The sequence below is a fragment of the Bacillus rossius genome, chromosome 12, assembly GCF_032445375.1.
Source record: "Bacillus rossius redtenbacheri isolate Brsri chromosome 12, Brsri_v3, whole genome shotgun sequence".
NCBI lineage: Eukaryota > Metazoa > Arthropoda > Insecta > Phasmatodea > Bacillidae > Bacillus > Bacillus rossius.
The window spans coordinates 36800156-36823434 of NC_086339.1; the positions used below are offsets into that span (position 1 = coordinate 36800156).

Consider the following 23279-nt stretch of genomic DNA (forward strand, 5'->3'; position numbering starts at 1 on the left):
TCTAATAAATCGATGAACGCCGGCTGCACGCACGAAAAAGGATGACTCATTGTCCCTTTACGCACATTGTCCCGTTACGCTCATTGTACGCTTGCGCCGCATCTATCTCTCTTCCACTCGATTGGAACAACCATCGATTTGACTTTTTCGAGGCACATTAAACTTGAAACACTCCCATTTGTTTCCTACTTTTCCTATCATCGTCCTATCCTTAACAGAATAACACAGATTGGAAGAAGTTAAATAGCAAACATGTCTAAACGTTATAGTTAAAATAATCCCCTCGTTAAAGTAATAAACATATTTGAATTAATGAGTGCAAATAAAAGTAAATTTATCAATTAAATTGTAGATTTCATTTCACTCCTTCTTTGTATCCATACAAAATAGTGTAAATTCAATAAAAATGATTCAATTTTATTCATAAAAGTATGCAATCATTTCATCAATGTTTTGTTATGACGTTGTCACGCTAAACTATCGTCCGTAAACCAACTTTACAGACAACCAATTTTTTTTTAAGTTGGAATCGTGAGTTACAGTTATATTAGAGAACGAAAAAAAAAATTTGTAGATTTATTTCGAAATACGCTAAAATTCCAATAATAGTAGCTTTGTACTTCTTCTGCTATTGGATCGCAGATAATCTGGAGGACTCTGGGCCAATGACAAACCCTCAGGCAAAGAAGTATCTAACAGGCCACCCAGTGGAGACAGCTCACGATCAGCAGCCAATTAGCAGATAGCATTTTCGAAGAGTATGCAGAGTCCATCCTAGAGGTCACTGAACTCGCTAATTTTTTCCGATCTCCAGTGACATGATTTTGGCCAGGTACCTGGAAGAAACTCAACCATTCACGAAATGCAGACGGTGCAACGATGCTTTACTATGCAGTAAGTCTGGATTTTTTTCCGTCAAGATTTACTGGCCCTACTTGTACGATTGCTCATAATTACTTAAAACTACACTTTCCACGATGTATTAAAAACAATTAGAATTCATAGGACATGGAAAATTTGCAGAGAAAATGCAACAGAATATTTCTGTAAAAAAATTACAAGGAAGCAACAACCAACTTCAGTACCAGCAACGGAATAATCCGTGCACAGAAAATTCTAAAGCACTGTTAATAACAGTTTCTTTTCTTTTGTTATAGAAACAGTTACCTACATGGTATCTTCGACCTAGCTCTAGGCTGTCCCCGTATTAATAAAAAGTAAGGAAAATTTAAGTGTACACATTTGTAACAAAATTTAGAAGATTATTAAATCCGTACATCAATCAAATTTAAGTTACATATATAATTAATCAAATAATTTTTCCTTATACACTTAGGATATATATTAAGTTTATAACAAATAACATGGAACAAAACTAAAAAAAAAAAAAATGTGACATAGTGGCCATTAGTTCACACTTTAATTTTTCTTTTTAAGATCTTTGAATATTTTTTTTTAAATTAATAATATAATTTTTTATTGTATTTCACGTAATAGTTTTGTGAGTATTTATTTGATTTATATTTATATATTTTTTTTACGTTTTGGCAGCTACTTTTTCCTTGGTATTTTTTTTATATAAGTTGGTTACACTTTTAAGAGACGTTCTGGAACGATCTAGTAAATTTTATACGAAATTACAGTAGTTAATATTTTCTTATTTATGGACTTTTAGACTCTGTAGATATTTTCGTAAATATAAATTTTTGTATCGGTGTGTTTATATATGCGTGACTTTGTACGAATGTTCCAGTCAGGTAAAAGGTTGAACTGCCACACTTGATCGCCGTGTTCAGTGACGTGACAGTCCGCAGCGCTGGGAGGCGGAGGTGGTGGAAAGGGGAACTAGCAGCCGTGCAGCTGTGCCGTGTGGACGTGTCTGTCTGTCTGTGTGAGTGTATGTGCGTGCCAAGTAATGCGCGCGGCGAAAAGATGTTATCGTTGGCCGGGCGTCCGCGACGCGGGACTGTGCGTGCACGCACTGTAGTTAAGTCTAAGACCGTGGCTTATGAAGTAACATGCTAGGGAACTACGCTACCGCAACTGCGTATTGACGCGGATTCGGGAGTGTTGATGGCGCACCGGATTTGAAGTGACGAAGCGGTGTTGCCGCTTCGTCACGAGTGGGGTTCGAAGTGGAGACTGCTACTTCCTGACCTTGCCTGGGGTCCCGGGCTGGCAAGCGCTCGGGCCTAGGCTGTGGTTTTTCGGGGCAACTTTTCACGCACCAGGAGGCAACCGCCGACCAGCAGAAAATTCAAGTAAGTCTCAGCATCGCCCTGTCCCAATTCGACGGCTGATCATTCCAACCTTACGGCCGGCATTCTCACATTCCCCTCCCACATATGCGCCCTTTTCGGGTAGGGTGGGAGAAACTTCCAGTTCGTTTTACATACATTCCAGAGTTTATTTAAAACAGAACTGCTAGGGATCACTCCCTGTTGTATAATCGGGAGGGTATTTAGAGCTTCGGCAATGACCAGCGGCTGGGGCCAATTCGACGGAAATAGGATTCAAGCTTAGTTACGCGACCTCTTGCCCAGATACGACGGAAGAATCGCACGAGAGAATTTTTGTGCAATTAATTCACCGCGATCACGCTCAGAAACTTAAGTAATAGGTACCTAACATGGTTGTAAACATTTTTGATTTTTCCCCCCGCCTCTGCGAGAAAGAGATTTTTGCGCAAGTTATAAAAAAATTGCCATTTTCAAAAACATTAAGTTAAAAATATTTTTGCTGAAAGATTATTTACAGGAATTTTAAGAGCAATTTTTAGTACGTATTAATTAAATTTGTAAAGAATAATCTTTTTGTATTATTAAAAGAAAGTTGTATAGTAATTAAGGCATTTAGTAGAAGCAATTGGTTTGTCATTTATGAAGGAAAATTCCTACTCGCGTAAGATAAATACTTGTGATAAAAAATTATTTTATTATGAGGGTAGTATGTTTTTTGAGTTATATAAGCTGGTTTATTATATATATATATATAAAATTACACAGGCTGAGCCCCTTTGTAAGTTTTGATTAAACCTAAGGCATTTACGGTACTAAAGTTGGTGAGAAACTATTTTTCCTGGAAGTTAATGTGTTTTTGTTTGAATGCCTGCAATTATCCTAAGACGTTTCCGTCTTAAGTTTAGAGAAATACCAAAAGTTTGTTTTACTCATACACTGAAGTATAACGTAAAAATAAATTGGCATAATGATATTTGTTTTGTACATCAGTTAAAGATCACCAGTATGATGAAGAAACGCTGACCTAGTGTGTGGGAAAGTGTGCCACTGCCACAAAAATAAAATGTGGGCGGTAAATATAATTCTAAAAATTACAACCATATGTTTAATAAGACGTTAATAAAATAGGAGAAATATTGTTTATTGGTTATATGCATCACATCATAAATATTATCACAAGATATGGGCAGTACAGATATTTAATAATTTAAATAATCACAATATATTTGAAAAAATCTCACTTGTGTAAAATCTAAGGCATACCCAGCCCGGAAATACCTTATTGGTTAACTTACATAAGTGAGGGAGTCACAAGTGCCCATTAAACCACCGGTGCATTTAAAGAATCCGTCCAATAATTCATTGTAAACATGTGTTTTTCAAACACGCTACAGGCATGTGAACCCCGTAAAAGAAATAGCCTTTATTAGAAATAACGCATACTTTGCGTGTCTTGTATTTTCGAATCGAGGTGTTGAATTTTTCACGTTGCTTTTGTGATTAAACACTTTCAACACGACAAACTGCTGATTAATTTACTTTTGAGTTATTTCTGACTTATAGTTCGAGCAAAGTCATTTTCAAAAACATATTCGAGGTACGTTTCTTGATTATTTTTGTAGGTGTTAAGCTTCGTTTAGTGCTACAACGCTTTTATTAATTCTGATTTCATCAACGCTATTTTATTTTGTCTATAACTCTAAGGGTTTTTGTTATAAGGAAAAATAAATAAATATTCGTGGGTTCACTGACCGGTATGATTAGACTCCACAGTTAATCCTTATTCAAGGGATATAATTTACTTACTTCTGACTTGTGAGACGTCTCTTCTTGATTGCTCTTGATTCGATACTTGTTTAGTTGAGAGTTAATAATTTGCTTAGAACTCTCAGGACAAAAGTGTTTACCAATCGTATAAGTATTACAAAACTAAAATAAATGTAAGATATTTATCGCATTACAAAATAAAGTGAATATATATTTTTCTTTAGCTATACGTAGCGTCACGATTATTTCACGAATTCATTTCACTGCTGACTTGACACAATTTGTCTGTACATAAACAAACATTTTTAGAATGATTATTGGTCGATAACAATATCACATTCTTTGACGGGTTGCACATGACTGGTTAACCATTTGTTCTCCTTGTTTGTAACTGGCACAGTGTTGTCAATAGCGTGTCAAACGTGCTGTAGTCCAATCATCGATCCGAAGCAGCTGTATATGTGCTTAAATTCTAGTTTGATACCCACTCAATGAATCCGCGAAATAAGTCTCTCCAAATGTTATTTTATTGCATTTTGCAACAAAATGTCGAGCTGTAACCTACAAATAATTAATAAAAAGGCTTAAGTTATTAAATTGGTTGTCTGCAGCACTGAGCAAATAATAAGCTGGGAAACGAAATTGGATATAATTATGTTTTAACTCCGTAAAGAGAAACTTGATATATTTTTAAATTTTTTTTATAATTATTTGAGTGCCTACCAACAGTCAGAGCCTTTAACAGGTGGACACTTAACAAATATTACAAAAAAATAACAATAACATACGCAAAACACAATAATAACACATCAATAAAATGGGACAACACAAACATAAAAAACATGACAAAAGACACTTAAAAAAATATATCTAAATTTGTCAATTTTAAATTTATTCATTATCAATGAAATAACAATCCGAAATTATCTTAACTGCAAGAAAATTAAGAATTCAAAATGTCTTTCATTGAGATTTTTGCCCTTTTGAAAGGGTCTAAATATTTCAAAATATCATTAGAATTATCAGTACACCGTTTTGATAGCTCATTTTTTATGTGATATGTTCGAAAAGGTCGCATTGTTCTATGATTGAATGAAGGAACTCGAAGACCAATTTATTATATATATTTATATTATATTTATTATATATATATATATATATATATATATATATATATAAAGAAGCAGCTAATAAAGCACTAAGAGTTTAGAATTTTAATTAAAATTATTTTTGTATCTGAGTTCAGGTCACAAATATAGAAATAAATTTTCACACTTTTTTTTGTGCCTGGTGTGTGGAACTCGGAAGAAGACACTCGAGCTTGAAGCAAGCCACCTGCAATTAATGAAAACGTTCCAACGTTTGTCACGATGAAAGCATACATAAACGCTCATAGTGCTAGATTGTTTACAAGATAGGTTATCTCACAGAAACATTTTGACGCTGTCTCACCGAAGTCCTCGAGCTATATATATCACATACACTGTAATAAACTGTTTTTGAAAACTTACCATACCAAGATATGGGCGTTATTGATATTTAGGAAGGTGAAGCTGGTTGTAGAGACCGGAAAAATTAGCGTATTCATTACAAGATAAGCCGAAATTCAAACACTGATGTATTCGTACTGCTTCTGATATTTGCTCACAGCCTATCAGGACGACTACGGGCCAATGAGAGATCCTCGGCCAAAGAAGTATCAAATCACATCCTTCCTAGTTGAGAGTTGAGACATCACACAGGTCAGCAAGTTGTGAGCAAGTGTGCAGGGAAATGTGTGGAGACTATCCTAGAGGTCATTGTAACACATACATTTTTCCGGTCACTAGCTATTTCTCTTGAATCCACGGGAAAGCATTGTGGTTTAGCACAGGGGTTGGCAGAAAGCGGCTCGCTCTATAGTATTTAACGGCTCTACAACTCACTGCGCTGCCACAGCACAAAACAAAAGCCTAACAAAATCAAACGGCCCAATCACAACGCGTGTCCTCAACCTACTCGCACCTACCATCGTACCGCCCGCCTACACACTTGCCCAGCTGTTTTTTTATTTCAATTATGAGTTAATTTCATGAATTTATGTTTTCTTATTTTATCAGTAGAGATACCATAATTTTTACATTTACGTTTTTTAAGTAGCCATTATTTTTAAGACTTGAATTTGTGAATAAAATATTTCAATATTACGTCTTTTTTTTTTTATCTTCTTAAAATTCCCTTTAGGTACAAGAAATTACATGTTCTGGGAATCGGTTTACTTAATATTTGGCTCATCTCACTTGAAAGACTGCCGATCCCTGGTCTAGCATAAAAACCTTGTTCAACGACCTCTGTCTGCCGTCGGGAAAATGCCACCTGCTCTTTGACTTCCGATTTGTGAGGCAAGTTTACTGGCATGCCTGTCATTCTATAGGCTACCTACATCTTTTGACGAATTATTTTCTTACTCACCCATTTTCCTTTACGATAAAATGTGAACAAACCAGAGATACAACACTAAAGTTGGGTACTGGCCGGTCACGAAATGAAGCTGCGAATTCTTCCGGTTTCTATGCCTCCCTGTCCTGAATAAGCTAGAAGTTAGATTTATAGGAAATTCGCCACTTTTTTTTTTTTTTTTTTTGGCAAGGAAAATTTTGCCGCACAATGTTTCGATTTATCTCATGTTTAGTAAGCGTACCAGAATTATTTTTTTACGGTGTGTTGTGTTTATATCGGGGATTTATGCCCGCTTGTGAAGCATCCGGCTAACATGACGCGAGGTACTTTATCTCGGCACGCTTACGTGAATGATGAAGTTTGAGGCGTGTCTCCACCCCCCCTTTTCCCCCCTGGTTTTTTAATTTTTATTTGTTCCTCTCGGCCCTTCTCCGGCGCCCTGCGGCGTCGCTGACGTCACGACACGGCGAGGACGCCGCGGGGATAAATCAGGGCGCTGTGACGTCACGAGCGAAGCGAGACCAGTGACGCCGGGTACAGGGAGGGGAGGGGGTAGCGCAGGCTCTTTCCGCCCCTCCTAACTCTCCGAGGACCCGAAACCAACCAGTTTGGAAGAGATGTCAGAAAACTACATACCTGCCAAGTCAATACCTACAGCAAGCCACTAAACAATGTTTAATAAAGAGTAGGTACATTTTTTCCCCAAACATCCCCCCTCCCCCTCCACCCGGTTCTGGGGAAACTCGTAAGAAGGCATTTAGTGCGGTATTCCATGACGTTCGGGTGAGGAACACAATAAGTACTGGTTTGTTGGGACACAACCGTGACGTAACTCGCGGGGAGTATTCCAGAAGTTGTCCAAACCGAATCCACGTAAGGGAACTAATCGGCATCTGTGCCTTGCGCGAGGCTAGAAACAGGTTGCAAAGCATTGTAACGAGTGTTTCGCAAACATCGATACAATCGTTACGTAGATGTTGACGGCATATAATGTTTTTATAATATAAAAATTAGTTTGCGGGAGGTTTCTACTATTAAAAAAAAAAAAAAGAGTTTTCCCGAGGTATTATCCAGGGAGAAAAATTATTTTCCCGAAGTTCGCGAATGGCCTTTTTCCCGATTCTTATCCCGAGTTTCGGAATCCCTTCGATCTCTATTATTTATATATACTTATGAATTAAGCGGGTCCGCCATCTTTTCGAGGTTTCTGAGAGTTTTGCGCAGGTGCACCGTTATTACGCATTTCCTCTCCATCATTCACGAAATGACTCCTGCCAAGTGCCGTGTGCCGAGAGCAAATATGTAATCATATAAAAAAAAAGGCGCTGCAGTGTACCGACGCACTGGTATCGGGGCAGAACCTCCCGAGACCCCACGACGGCGCCTGCGGTCGCCCCTCGTCGCTGGTCCCTCCTGGAACAGACGGCCCTTTGTCAGGTCGCTTCTCCTCGAGGTGACTGGAGAGACAGGTATCGGGCTGATCCCGGGGGCGAAGGGGGAACTATCGCAGAGCAAACACCTGCTATCATCAGAGAGTCCTCTGTGCCGCCCAGCGGGTACGCACTTGTCACGTCTTCGTCGTCCTCCTCCGGCGAAGGTTATCGAGCCCGGTGCTGGGGGTCCCCGGTCCGGATAGATTATTGCCTCGCACTGGGATACCACCACCCACCGTCCCTCACTTTATCCTCCAAAGACCTAATTTCTCTGTCAATGTTTGGACGTCTTGTCTGAAATCTAGAAAAAAAATATACACCTCCTTCCCCCAACCGGAGCAATCTCATCTCTTGTAGCGCAGTCACCATTCCAAAGTGGGATCGCGACTGTATGGGTTCCCCTATATCTCCGGAGTGTTTCAGACTCCACTGCCTGTGCGGTTCGAGAGTGACTGGACAGTATGGTGACTACCGAGGCAACATCCAGTGACTTGCTGATCTTGCAGCAAGTGACAGTGGCCTAGTAGCTGACGACATGCATCGCGGTTCGTTTCGGCAGATTCTTTGCGCTCCAGGATAGACTCGACTGTTCTGAACACAATCAAATGTAATTGAGTATGCTTACTGGATAATGCCTTTGAATATATATACTGTATAGAAGTCGCCAGCCCAGGTTAAAATTTCTAATACGGTTTTGAGGTAGTTGGTTAATTCACCGCCGCAATCGCCACCATCTCTAGGGCATCGACTTGTGGTGGTCCCTAGCGGACAAGTGTCGAACTCTTCAAACACCCCTTCCCCCTCCCGTTGAACGACCTTGAGCGGCAGTGAATGATAGGTGGGGGGTGCGGGGAATGACAGCGGGCGACAGTGCTGCGCTCTAACGTGTAAATAACAACTAAGACGATACAGGGCGTTACGGCAGCGCACTGCAGCGGTGAAGTTCCCAAGCTGCTCATCATACGCTTCTAAAAAACGTAGAGTAAATCCTATCCACTCGCGACTTCTATACAGTATATATATTCAAAGATAATGCCATGCCAAAAACATTCTGGTCTTTTGAACTTAACATGTGTGGGTATATACTTCTTAATATATTATTTTTTTTTATGCTCAGCCATACAGGTAGTACTGCAGAGCAGCTGCACAAGTGCTATCGCATGAATCTGATAATTATTTTTAGAAGCTGTGGTCTTTTTCTTCCGGCGTGGTCGCATAGTTTTTTTAGTGGCTACAGACAAACGCAACCCACGTGAACGAGATCAAATTCTCAGCGGAGTCCTATTTCTGGATGTTTACACTCAAGCACGGGGTCACTGATTCAAATAAGTGAAATGATGGTAACTGGAACTACTGCTAAAAGGATGTTGACGACTGGTGAACCCTTGTACGTTAGTCCCGTAGAGGGGGTGGTAGGATGGGGGGGGGGGGGGGGGGGGGGTGGCAAGTGGCCAATCAAGCCCCATGGAATTGAAAATTTCCATTGATTTTTAATAGTAGGAATGAGAATTAGAATTACATTAAAAAAGTTATATAAGTAATGTTAATAATTTCTGGAAAATTAGACAAATAATATTAAAGTGAAAGGTTGGTTAAGTTAAATGGAAACATTTTGTTAAAATATTTAAATTATGAAACACAGTTTTAAAATCATGTAGGTACCTAAACTAACACACTCAGCTAAACTTTCAATTCAGTTATTACTGATTAAGAAAAATTTCATGAGTCAAAAATACCATTAAACCCATTGCAATCTATTTTACTGAAAACTTGCAGCTTTTTTTTTAAATGTTGTATTTCCATATTCGTAATTGAATGAGCTCATGTTCGTTTTAGGAAAAAAGTGAGAAAGTTTTTCCCCTGTTTAAATCCGAACTATATTTATGTTTTACAGGATGGCACTAATGATTATTAACAATAAGTAGGTACATATATCACTTTAGCACTGGAGTGATTCATTGGTTCGTTGATATTCTTGAATGTACTTATGCCCATTTTTGCTCTTGGGGTACACTAAGTGGCAGTATTATAAAATCTTAAAATGGCTGTAACTTTTTTAGTATTAATATACGGGAAAAAAGTAAAATATTTTTTAGCCTCTTTTAAAACGTATTGTTACGAACGTGAGCAAGGCCACGTCACGCGCAGGTGCAGAGCTAGCTGGGCTGCATCACATGCCGCCGTAACATGAGATGTGCAGTGCGCACCTGGGTCGCCGCTTCCCCTCCCTCCAACCCTCACCACCCCGCGCCTGCTGTTAGTTTGACATCCGAAACCTTACAGCTGCGGTGTTACGTGAGCCGCCGACACGTGTTTCGAGAGATTTCTACCGTCGTGTCGGCACGGAATGACGCGACTGGCCCCAGCCACGCTCGTGAGTTCCAGAAATGGCGGCTGATAAATAAAAAGAGGACGTCGGCCTCAGCAGGAGAGTTCAGAGAGTCGGAGTTCAGTCGGGAGTTCTCCCGAGGCGGAGTTTCCGGGGCGATAGTGCTGCGGGTGCGGCAGAGTGGCGAAGTCCTTGGACGAAGGTTCCGGGGTAGAAAGTGAGTGAATGGAGTCGGGAGTTTTCCCGCGGCGGATTTTCCGGGCGATAGAGCGGCGAAGTCCCTGGACGAAGGTTCCAGTGCAGAGAGTTCAGTTCCGGGCGATGGAGTCGCGGGCGCGGCGGAGTCCCGAGCTAAGTTCCGAGCGAGGCGTCGAGTGGGATCTCGGCGAAGTGCGGTGACGGAGTCCCGCGGCGGAGGTCCACGAGGGGTGCTGCGGCGAGAGTTGCGCCGGAAGTGCGGCCCAGCGAGGTGTGCGGATTGTAGAAACGAGTGACTGGGGAATAGACATTTCTTTAAGTGAAATGCAATTTTATAAGATTAATTGTGACATAAGTAGTGGCCATCAATAAAACTGTGTGTGTAGTAAAAAATTTAATTGGGCTATCCTTTACGAACCCCCGCGGTAAATCGTAACAGTATCTATAATTCTGTTTAGCAAGCGTACTGCTGATTTCTCAAAATAAAATTGAATGGCGCAACGCTTCTTCGTTCTTTCTGTTACACATTTATGTTCCTCGACTTCCGTCGCATTCACAAAATTACTCCTACCAAATGCCGTACACCAAGAGCTGGGATGTTACACAAAAAAAAAAAAAAATGAAAGTAATTCATTGTCAGGTTCTTCGATGTAATTTTAGCGATCAGAAATCTCTTCGGTGTTCGAGATGGAATATTTCTCCGGCATCCGGTACCGGTGACTGCATGCACGCAACGAAGGAAGCACGCTGCTATCACGTGAATGCTAACAAGCAGCTGCGACGTGCACTGAAACAATTCGACCGCCCTCGCGTTATCTCGGCGCCGGGTGATGAATGCGGTCGGCGCGGACAGTAAATCGCGGGAGGCTCGCAGGGGGCCCGTGTAATTAAAGTATCCGGAGGCAGTTATGCCCCCTGTGTAATTACACCCGCACACGTCCTGCCAGCAAGGACGAGGGCGGCGGGATGCTTCCAGCGCCACGGGACATGAGGCGGGTTAACAAGGTGGTCCTAGCTCTTTTTACATTCGAACCTGTGCAGGTTCCCCATTAGACACGTCCGACACAGATCCCCGGCCGGCAACTTTACAACACCAAAAAAACTCGCCCTACTTTCCGCCAGGAGCGTTAATTTCAAGACCCATTCCTCCGTTACTTCTACGCTACAATTTTTTGACGTGATATCGTCTTATGTATCGATGAACGCCGGCTGCACGCACGAAAAAGCATGACTCATTGTCACGTTCCACCTGAGCCGAGCGTGCAAGAACCGGCCAACCACCGTGCGAGAAAATTAATATTCTATAATATCAAACAGGTTAAGACGGGCTTTTTAAAAAGCAGCAATTTAAATTTTTTGATTTATTTGTCCAATTTCGTCATTCCAAATGAACAATTTATTGAAATTTATTTGATTTCAGTTTATTTCTATAGCTAATTGTTCGTGATTATATTTTTACAAGTTATTTAAATTAAATTTGCAAAAATTGTAAATAATATTTGAAAATTAAAAAGTATGCAATTTTTCATCAATGTTTTCTTATGACGTTATCATGTAAAATTATCGTCCGTAAACCGACTTTACAGACAACCCCCTCCCCCCCTTTTTTTGTAAATGGAACAGAAATATTCACGCGAAATTTCAAATATTCGTAAATTTCTACATTTACATGATAACAGCTGCATCATTACAAAATAGTGTTCGTAGCAATACTGGGTTCGGATTCTTACCCTGGAATTTATGATTTGTGTTTCCCCAGTTCCTAAAAAAATTAAAAGTTTTTGTAAAACTTTAACTGAATGGCTTTCCAGTATTAACTGAGCACAAAAATGCATGCATGATTCAATAACATAATTTCAAGTTGTTGTTTATTTGATTATATTTTCTTATTATAATTTTTTTTTTGCTTGAATGAAACATGAATTAAAATTTAAAAAAAATATGCTCCAATTTTTTGTAAGAAATACTCAGTTTTATCTCGACAAACCTATTTCATATACGCAAATATAATCACAGCCATTTGTTTACAAAGTTACAATATCTTTCTTGTAGTATAGCGAACTATTTTTTTCGCAAATGGTTTCGTTTTCATAGGAGTCTTTCTGTAAAAGGTTGAAAATTTTTTTCTGTTAATAAACACACCAGGTGAGCACAAAACTCGTTCTTAGTGTAGAACTGGCCTTCTTTTTACCTGTTCTCAAGCCTATTCAAAATGTTCGACACTGTTTATGTTTACTTATTGGGTGGTTCCCTCTTTGTCGTTCATAAATTGTATTCGCTGGCAGGTGTGAGGTTTAAAGGTCTTCACAAGAGCCAACTGTTTTCAGAATAAATTGTTTTTTTTTCCACCACAGCAGAATTCCAGTTTTCCACCTTGCTGCAGTGTCACGGGATGTTTAAGGCCCATTCTCACACACCATGTCAGTTGTTTAATTTTATTGTCCATACTGTTTATAATAACTACTGTCATGAATCTGTTGTAAATTAATCCGCCTAAAGAGCGTAGGTTATCTCGTTCTTCTTTTCACTAGAAGCACCACAAACTTAAGATATTCACTAATATGTTTTGGCTTGCAATAAGACATAGATAAAATACAATTATAATTTCAATATATAAATTTTTAAAGTTAACTTACATGGGTACTGCCCAAACAAAACCTTTATAATATTTTTACGATTTACGGGGGTTCGTAAAGGATAGCCCAATTAAAGATTTTACTACTCACACAGTTTTATCGATGGCCACTACTTATGTCACTTACAAATAATCTTCTAAAATGGCAAAAAATTACTCGCACTTAAAAATGTTGCTTCCCCGGTCACTCAATTCTTACACACTGCACACATCGCTGGGCCCTCTAACGCAACTCTCGCCGCAGCACCCCTCGTGGACCTCCGCCACCGCAATCCGCCGCCGCCGTCGCACTTGCCTCCGCCGAGGGTCCGCTCGACGCCTCGCTCGGAACTTCGCTCGGGACTCCGCCGCGCCCGAGACACTATCGCCCGGAACTTAAGGGGCCTCCCTAGTAAAAATGTTTAGCGCGGTGGGCCACTGGCCACGTGCTAATGCCAGTGGTTGGGCGTGGCGATATACCTGAGCCTGTCGCCTGCGCCGCGGTGGAGGGGGGAGAGGGCGTTTCAGCGAGGGGGGCGGAATAATGGGAGGGTTGTCATTGTGTGGACTTATACCTGCGTTATCTGCGAACAAGATCGTGGTAAGAAAGGTGACTGTTTTTCCCTTTCGCTACATTCAACCAAAAGATAATGTTCTCATATTGCCTTGCTTGCTTCCTGACAGTGTTTATTAACTTGAAACATTAAATTAGTGTTGCGATCCAGTCCATATCCATTAAATGCAAACAATCGTCAATTCTGTTTAAAACATTTATTTTTATTTTTTAATTATGTTCTACATAATTAATAGATTTACATACATTACAAAAAATTGTCACCAAAAATTGATGCGTTAGCTTGTGTTTTCAGAAAAAAAATTGTAAAAATTGTTATAATTAAAAAAAAATTTACAACGTTATACTTTAGAACTGACATTTGTGTGATGAATGGTTTTGCACGAACATTATGCTTTCATTCATAAAAGTCTTCCGCACCGCGACGAGAAATCACGTCCTACTAATAGATTGAGTAATAAAACTGGGAATAAAATGATGAAAATAATATTAAATATTTTTACTCTTAGACACAAATCAACTTTTGAAATCGCAATAACGACAAACAAATTTTTAACTTACTTCCTGAAGAAAAAGTGCATGTCAAACTCACTTTAAAATTCTGTAGAGAAAAAAATGTCAGGAACAAACAAGTGATCCCACCAACGACACATCGTCAACTTTGTATTCTAGGGTTCACGTCGTATTTAGTTACACTAAATATTACAGCATATTATTATTTTCTGGCACTTATTACATGTTTAGCATTTTATTTTTTTAATATTTTTTAATGACTTTAACGTTGCATAATATGATGAATAAATATACACGAATGAACTGGAATCCCGTTCCGAGTTACATACAGACTGTTTACGAGCAGTGTAAATTTCTTAGCTGTTGCAACAGCGGCCTACAGGTGGATTCAGACTGCAGGCTTAGTCAGTCATGCTGAATCCACCTGAGTTCAGATTTTATCGAAGACAAGTGCGGGTGGTATGTAAGAACTCAGTGTGCACTGACTGTTGTGCTCAAGGTGTCAGTGAAATGTATAGCTGGAATCACGGGCGAAAATCTGTAGGATTCCCTTGAGGCCCGCGCGATAACGTGAAGATTTTGCAAATCCAAGCGGGCCCCCTCCGATGGGCTTTTTTTTTATTTCAGGGAGGTTCGGGCCACCCTGAGATTCTCCCCTCCTCTCGGAATGTACACATGCAGCTGGAATTAATTTTTAGCCAAGTACGTCATTTGGTGCTGAATTTAGGCTGTCAAAGAAGATACGAAACATGGCTGCTTTGATAATTGACGATAACTCCTTTTTATTGTGAAATAGTACCCATCTACAACGAAATCCCTACATATACCACCACTACTGTTGGGGATTTTCTATACAAACTATCAAAATAATTTTGGTTTCGTCACTGTCACTAGCTGTTATTGTATCATACGAAAACATGTTTGTTTTGTGTATTAAATTACGGTATTCATCTCTGTCAAAAAAAATCCTTTTCGATAATAAAGTGTAAGCAAGGTAGAATATAAGGCTAATTTTAAAATAAAAATTTAATAAAGTATTTTTTGCTTGCAGTAGTTCAAATTTTTGAATTAATTTTGTTGTTTGTTAAAAAAACCCTTCTAAAATCAAAGAAACTACCTACTTCCTAAATAGTTAAATAGCGCTTTAAGAGTTCACACGCTTTTATAAATATTTAAACGCCAACATTTCAAATGTAGGTTTCACATAATGATAAAATCTTATCTATTTTCATGGTTACGCCTAATGGAAATAATACACAACAATTCGTCATAAATGTGTTTTATGCTTTTAATAACTACTCTACACATGAGCAAATTTCGATATACATAAAACTAAGGAACTCTGCATTACATTTTAAATCTGTGTACGACACTAACAGAAATTGAAGCATAAAATAACATTTTTATTTTTTAATTAATAAGTATTTCATCAACGTGAGCTATGCTTTCATCTCAATGAAGCCACGCTACATAGAGGAAGTGCACATGTATTCAGTCATAACAACAGACCCTGCGGATCACCGAGTAAACTAATGAATAGAATTCATAGCATTACCAGGGTTTTAAGACATATTTTCGCTTCTACTCAATCGCAACATCTCACTTAGCATGTATAATGATATTGTTTCAGTAAACATAACATAAGACATATTCGCCCCATGTACAGTAGAGGAAACTAAAATGTTTGGAACACTGTAAACTAATTGTATTGTCATTTCTGTAGTCGCTCGAAGCGGCAAACTATGTATTATTGTTCAATAAAACGAAATATTGAAACAAACAAACAATAACATTACGTTCAGACAATTCGTTTCGTGAAGTGAATGTAATAAAATACACAAGACAGTTTCTTATAAATACACACACCATTACCAACACACAATCCCATAAAAATCATATAATATTCCATGTCGACTTAAAATTATTATCTATTATTCACCATGATAATTTCTTGCGGGTAGCCAGCAGCAAAGGGACACAATTTTTATTAATTTAATTAACTTTGACCAATCTTGTAAAACCTGGCATGAGCAAAGTAAGCTAATTCACAATTTTATTTTGCGTCACAATATTAAACATCAACTAGTAATGAATTAAGAGTTTGCTTCGCTTGGTAGAACATCGAATATAGTCATCTCCAGGTATTAAACTGAATTTTGAAAGAGGGACTCAAGTTTCTGAACAAGTTGTTGACTTTCCTGATGATCCATCGACAGTTCGTAAACGGTCTCATCGTCGGGATGTCGATCTTGGGACCTTTTTCCTCACCATAGACCCGTGGTCTGTTCTACCATTCGCACAGCTATCCCAACCTATACAAATAGCCGAGTGCTACTACTCCCGTTGCTTCTATCATGGAGCTCGCCCGCAGTCGTACTTCCCTATCCAGCCTGCGTAATACACGCGTCCTACCTGCTAGCCGCCAAGAACGCGTCCATTTGTGAAAAAGCCTCACCCGCTAACAAATACTAACTCATTAATTATAATATGCAAAACATAAAAACATTACATATGCGATAAAACAAAATTTGCTGCTGTCATAAGCCTAAGAAAAAGAATCAAGTTGAAATACCTATAACATAGACAGATAAATCTAAAATAGAGTTATCGATAGTAATGTATGTCATATTACACTAAATACGTGTTCTTACTAACAACCGAATTTAAAAATAATATAAATTACTTTTTTTTCTTTTTCAACCATAACCGCATAGACGAAACAATAATTTTGATAAAACATTTTGTATAATTATACGACAGGACTAAAAGTACATTGTACGTAATAAGTATTTGCTTATAGGAATTAATGCTGCAGAATATACTAATAGATTCAAATGCATAGAATTTAATATATTTTGGAATTTATTTGGCAATATGCATGTACAAAAGATTGAATTTGAAATGAATTATCTATTTTTAACTACAAATATAATTTTATCATTTCTCACTTTCATTCAAACTTCAGAGTGTCATTTTCAACAACAAAATAGCCACAACTTCACTTAAAAATATTTTAACTTGATACTTATATTGTATAACTTTTGATGAAATTAAATGTTAAGAGTTTCATTTAAGTTCGAAAGGAAACATAAATATTACGTTCAAAATAAATAACAAACGTTTTGTCTAGTTAGGAGTTCCGCGTCATGCAAATAAAGGAAAGTTAAACTTTTCAGTATACGGCTGCAATAATTATAGAGGAAAATGCTATTTATTCATTACATTTAATTCCCGTTTGAAGAAGAATAAATCGAAAAGTGCTATACCGAAAGTATAAAGTTGAAGTTCAATATTGCTTGTCAAGTAAGTTCAAGATCAAAATAAAAAAGAAGAAAATTTGTTTTCTTGAATATATTTTTTTCAGAAAAGTATACATACATACAATATTTTTTAAAACTAAAATAAACGTTTTTAGTCCTTGAGTATAAATTTACTGAAATATTTTTTTAGTTAATTAATTTTTTCATGCGAAGAAATATTTAATTGTTAAAATCACGAGAACATAATTTATTACGTTTATGTATTCTAAAGCTTATGTTAAAGATTGACTATATGCTATTCAATTTGCCCAAGAATTTTACTGCAATAGGAGAGCATTGCAAAAACACAATTTAACTAATAGGTAGGCCTATTATCACAATAAGTTATGTTCATAAACTATATTAAAGCGAAACAAATATTTATCATTTAATGATATGCAACTTTTTCCTTTGAGGTAAAAATTGAGGTATATTTAATGTAATAAGTAAATCCTCTCATAAAATTTACTGAAACTAATATTCTTCATTGTCCGTCATATTATGATTCCAAACAGTTCAAATCAACTGAAACATGAAATAAAATAGTAAGGTTAACCATGAGGTGTGGAAGAAATTAGAGAGTGCTTTGTAAAAAGTGTTAAAAATTTCTTATGAAATATTGTAATTATTATGTTCGTACATAATGTAATAAAAAATTCAATACATGAAATTCAACACATGGGTACTTTGTATTGCAAGTTATTAAACATACCTATATTTTAAAAACACATGTGCGTATCTAAGTCGAATTGTTATGTAATACATGATGAACAATAACATTACCAACACAACTTCCCTTCCAAATAACTTTCACACAAAGATAAGGCCGCGGACAAATTATACACACTGGTCGCACGAGGAGCTGAAATAAGTCTTATAAGAAAGCCGGCCGGAGTAATTCTTTTCAAGCCAAAGCTGAAAGTAATGGATGTTGTTTGTCTAAAGCAGGCAGTGAAATTACATACAAGTTTACAGAATAGCCATATAAGATCTTTGACGCTTCTTATCCCGTCAGTGGACTGTACGCGAAGAACCAACTGCATCATGGCCCGCCGCCAGTTATATACTTACGTATGAATACACTTGTAAACGATGGTTTGTATACTTATGTAGGTTGCCGACATCGATAGGTATTCTTTGGCAGCTCGATGTGGATTCATTCGAACACGTTTGCGCTAAACACGACATATTTTTACATAAGAGTGACATCGCGCACTGAAAAAAGTTGCAGGTCTGTAACGCAACAGTGATGCAAATATTACATAGTTCGAACATTTTCTGGAGCACGACATTCACTTTGGGTAATGCTAAGCTACTTGATAGGTACACTTTACCCGCTTTAAAAGTGATAGCTTAAAAAAAAGTGTACATGGAAGCAGACTCAGCCATATGTTTATTGCTGTTGTGTTTGTCATAAACCTAATAAGTTCAATACGGCCTGTAAGTAGAACCCATGTTTTTTTACGACTTGTGTACAAGCTGTGGTTGTAAAGCGAATTTATATTCTTAGTTAACAAACGTCTATCATAACAAATTTGGAATAAGGCTACCTTAATTTTTTTCTAGAACGAAAATATCTGGAAATAAAAATCAAGGAAAAAAGCATGAAAGATTACGGATTTTTTTTCCAACAACAAATAATTTATGGTTTAACTGCTTTGTGTACTATATAAAAACATAACAAGATTTCAAAATTTTACATTTTTTTTTTACTATCCGTTATAGTTATGTTTTGTTTTAACTCATAAATATTTAAGTTGATTGCCAACGTCACGAGTGTACAATAATTTATGTCACACTGCTCCGGGTTGCAGGTAAAGTAACAGGCGTGAAATTTGATTAGAAACGCGTTCATTTAATTCAGGCCCTTTAATTGGGCGTGACGGACAATGTGCCAAATATGTAACAATTATAAGTAGGTGAAGTATTAAACAAAAAGAACTTGAATGCAAAATAATGCATCTAAAAAAAATAATCTGCAAGGTTCTTTCATGGATGTTGTAATGTATGGGCAATATTTACTTAATTTTTGTTTTTGGATAAATTAATTGTGGTTTGTAAAATTTTAATAATTTTGAATAATTGCTGTAAAAAATTTATTTCCTGTCCTTATTAATTAATCGAGCTGTAGAAATAAGTTTATCTGAAAATTTACGTCATCTTCATTAAACATTGCCACTATTTATACTTTTTAACTTCCAAATGGTTTTTGAATTTTGTAATTAATAACGTACCATCCATTATTACATATGTGAGCGATCGGTCACTGACCTCATCTTCAATACTCCTCGTGACTCCTGCGCCAGGAGGAACATATATATACTCCTGACTAGCTTATTTAATATAGATCTTCCCTTGTTTTTATTTTTTATTTATCATTCCATGAACATTTTTAAAACAGAGAAGACCATCAGATATCTATCTAACCAAAAAGCATAGAAAAATAACATTTAGTTTTCAAAATATGATTTTTCTTTTAGTTTAAGATACATTTTATATAAACCTACATTTTTAAGTATGAAAACTTTTGTAAATAGTTAACCATTTGGTTAATACCAGTATAAATTTTTCTTCAGCGTTGTAAGATGTGTAAGATCATTTTGGAAAACTAAAATAATTAAAAAAAATATTGGGTAGTATAATAATTGTTTTTTGAATATTTATTAAAAATAGAAGGAAAACACTGAAGTGTATGTTCATGTTAAAAGTTAAATAAAATTTTTGTCGAATTAGCTAGCGAGACTGTAAAGCCACCAATAAATAGTTTGTAGGACAACTTTCAATGTGTTGATTGATTAGTTTCAATACTTTATTTCGTAATACATGATCTAGTATGGTAAGCTTTAGGATATTTGTAGTTTAAACAAAAGCAATGTTTTAGAGATACACGAATATAGTCACAGAGTAAGTCGAGCACATGGTACTGTGGCGAGGCACACTAAAAGCAATTCTGAGAATTTCTTTCGGTCATGGGATTATCTTTTACCGGTGCCGGTTGTGGGTTGTCTCCCTCTCACGCACGCACGCACACACAGGTAGCCTGCCTCCCCCCCGGGCCAGGGTCCACCACCACGCTACCTGTGCTGTGGCTGCGAGCTGGCTTCGCCGAGCGGCAGCACGAGACGGTGGAAAACTTTCAAGATTTGCAGAAATTGCGGAAAAGATATCTCGGAATTCAAAGCGATGACTATATGTTTTAAATACATGAATTTCTTCAGAAAAAAATTACATTTTTTTCTAGACTTGTACTTTTTTTCTGTCATTCTCCTAAGCAGTATAAAATGGCCCCAAAGTTGGACAAGTTGGTGATTTTTTATTTCATATTTTGATAGAAAAAAACATAAATGTAAAAGTATACAGACATTTCGTGTAGTATCTTCTCGTGGGTGAAAAATTTTCAGATTCGTAGTGTCGATCAATAAAGTCCCATCATTATTTAAAAAACATAGTGTTCCGCTAACTTCTGAAGCTACTAGGGAGGCCCCTTAACTCTCTGCCCTGGAACCTTCGTCCAGGGACTTCGCCGCTCCATCGCCCGGAAAATCCGCCGCGGGAAAACTTCCGACTCCACTGAACTCCTGCCCTGGAACCTTCGTCCAAGGACTTCGCCACTCTGCCGCACCCGCGGCACTATCGCCCCGGAAACTCCGCCGCGGGAGAACTCCCGACTAAACTCTGACTGACTCCACTGAACTGCCGTCCCCGTCTTATATATCAGCCGCCATTTCCAGAACTCCCGAGCGCGGCCGGGGCCAGTCGGGTCACTCCGCGCCGATCCGACGGCAGAAATCTCTCGAAACACGTGTCGGCGGCTTGCGTAACTCCGCAGCTTCAGGTTTCGGATGTCAAACTAACAGCGCCGCGCGGGGAGCTGAGGGCTGGAGGGAGGGGAAGTGGCGACCCAGGTGCGCGCGGAACGTCTCACGTTGCGCGGCCACCTGATGTCAACCAACTGTGTACCTGCACGTGTCGCGGCCTTGCTCACGTTCGTAACAATATACAGGGTGTAAATGAAATGGCGGAAAATCTCGCGGATGCAGGTAGCCAGACCTACACCAAGAAGAATGGGTATAGGAACCACCCCTCTGTTGACAATAGTATGGGCGCAAAACCACTGTGAATGTAGTGTTGAGGAAACGGTAAAGCGAAGATAAATCAACAACCACAACTAATGAAACGCTGACCTTCCGGATTCAATTAAGATGCATGACAACACGTATACAGGGAATAAAAGGTGACCACAATTCCATCGCATACGTAGGAAACATGGCGTCGCCTCTGTCGCTAGTTTTCCCCACACGCATGTCACCACGTGCGGGCTGCGCGTGTTGCCTACCTGTCCGCATTGTCATAATGCTCTGACTTTGAGTGCCTGTATCTCAGAAACGGTTTGTCTGAGCGTGTTCAAGTACGAGGACCTTTTATGTTCCTTATGTCATTCCTGTTATTGATTCACTACGATAGCTTGTAACAGGCGTACAGGTACAGTAATACGTGCATAATAACAGAGGCGATGCCATGTTTCCTACGTATGCGATGGCATTGTGGTCATCTTTTATTCCCTGCATACGTGTTGTCATGCATCTTAATTGAATCCGGAAGGTCAGCGTTTCATTAGTTGTGGTTGTTGATTTATCTTCGCTTTACCATTTCCTCAACACTACATTCACAGTAGTTTTGCGCCCATACTATTGGCAACAGAGGGATGGTTCCTATACCAATTCTTCTTGGTGTAGGTCTGGCTACCTGCATCCGCGAGATTTTCTGCCATTTCATTTACACCCTGTATACATTGCATACGTTAAGTAATTCTACTCTGTTCCTCCGTGTCTTTAGTACTGGACTGAAAACAATTAATTTTTCAATAAATATTCCAAATCACGTATCCATGTTGATACATTGATCGTGATACATGACCCTAAATACATTGATCATGTTGTAAACGATGAAAGCTGTTTTTTTATTTATAAAATTAAAATATCCTGGAAATAACAAAAAATTGCGATACAAAAATCAATAAGTTTAATTCGAAAGAATAAAATATTCACAAGACCTGACATAATAGGTATTGTTTTGAGATGTTCGAGCGTCTTGTGCCAGAGTATCGATGTATACAAAATCATGCTTATCATGATCAAGAGATAAACTTTGATACGCGATAGGGAAAAAATTACCGCCGTCATCGATATTGTTGTGGGCCTATTTGTTTTCACTGAATTGTTTTTTTTTCACCGATGGTAAATAAATATTTAGATCCTTTGTTTCTACCTGACAGCCCGGGAACTAGACACTTACCGGAGGGGTGACGGTGCATTCACCGCCCCTCGTGATGCTCGCTGGGCGCTAGGTAGTGGTGGCTCCGTCGACGAGCTGCTTTAGCCTGTGCTCGCAGTTGTTCCCCGTGCAGTCCGCGGTGCCCTCGGTGGCGCTCTCTCTCTCCTTGGTTCGGGTCGTTACCACAACGCCGAAATACCACAAGGCCGAACGTACAATAACGCCGAATGCCAAATTGACCGCAACGCCGACAGCTAGAAAACTGCTGTGTACCACAACGCAGAAATATCTACAGTAACGCCGAAAATGTGCTCCGAGGAGGGGCGGCCACAGGAGCAAAATGAAAAACAACTGAATGAATTTGTGTTTGTTTCTTAAATGTATCTTAACGCCGAAATACCACAACCTAATCTAACCTAGGCTAGCCTAACCTAACCTAACCTAACCTAACCTAACCTTACCTAACCTAAACTTTGAGGCAGTCCTGCAATGATATTTTTCGGCGTTAATGTATTTCGGCGTTGTGGTAATTCGGCGTTGTGGTACACAGCAGTTTTCTAGCTGTCGGCGTTGTAGTCAGTTTGGCATTCGGCGTTATT

General features: G+C 38.4%; 1 protein-coding gene across 1 annotated transcript in view; it reads left to right on the forward strand.

The window, feature by feature from the left end:
• Nucleotides 1-2159: 2159 nt before the first annotated feature.
• Nucleotides 2160-23279, forward strand: part of LOC134537958 (carboxylic ester hydrolase-like) — a gene marked incomplete at its 5' end in the record, with an annotated part of 439587 nt that continues 418467 nt past the window's right edge. Inside the window, one exon of the mRNA XM_063378976.1 lies at nt 2160-2261. Coding sequence (XP_063235046.1) covers nt 2160-2261 — 102 coding nt within the window. The remainder of the gene's footprint in view (nt 2262-23279) is intronic.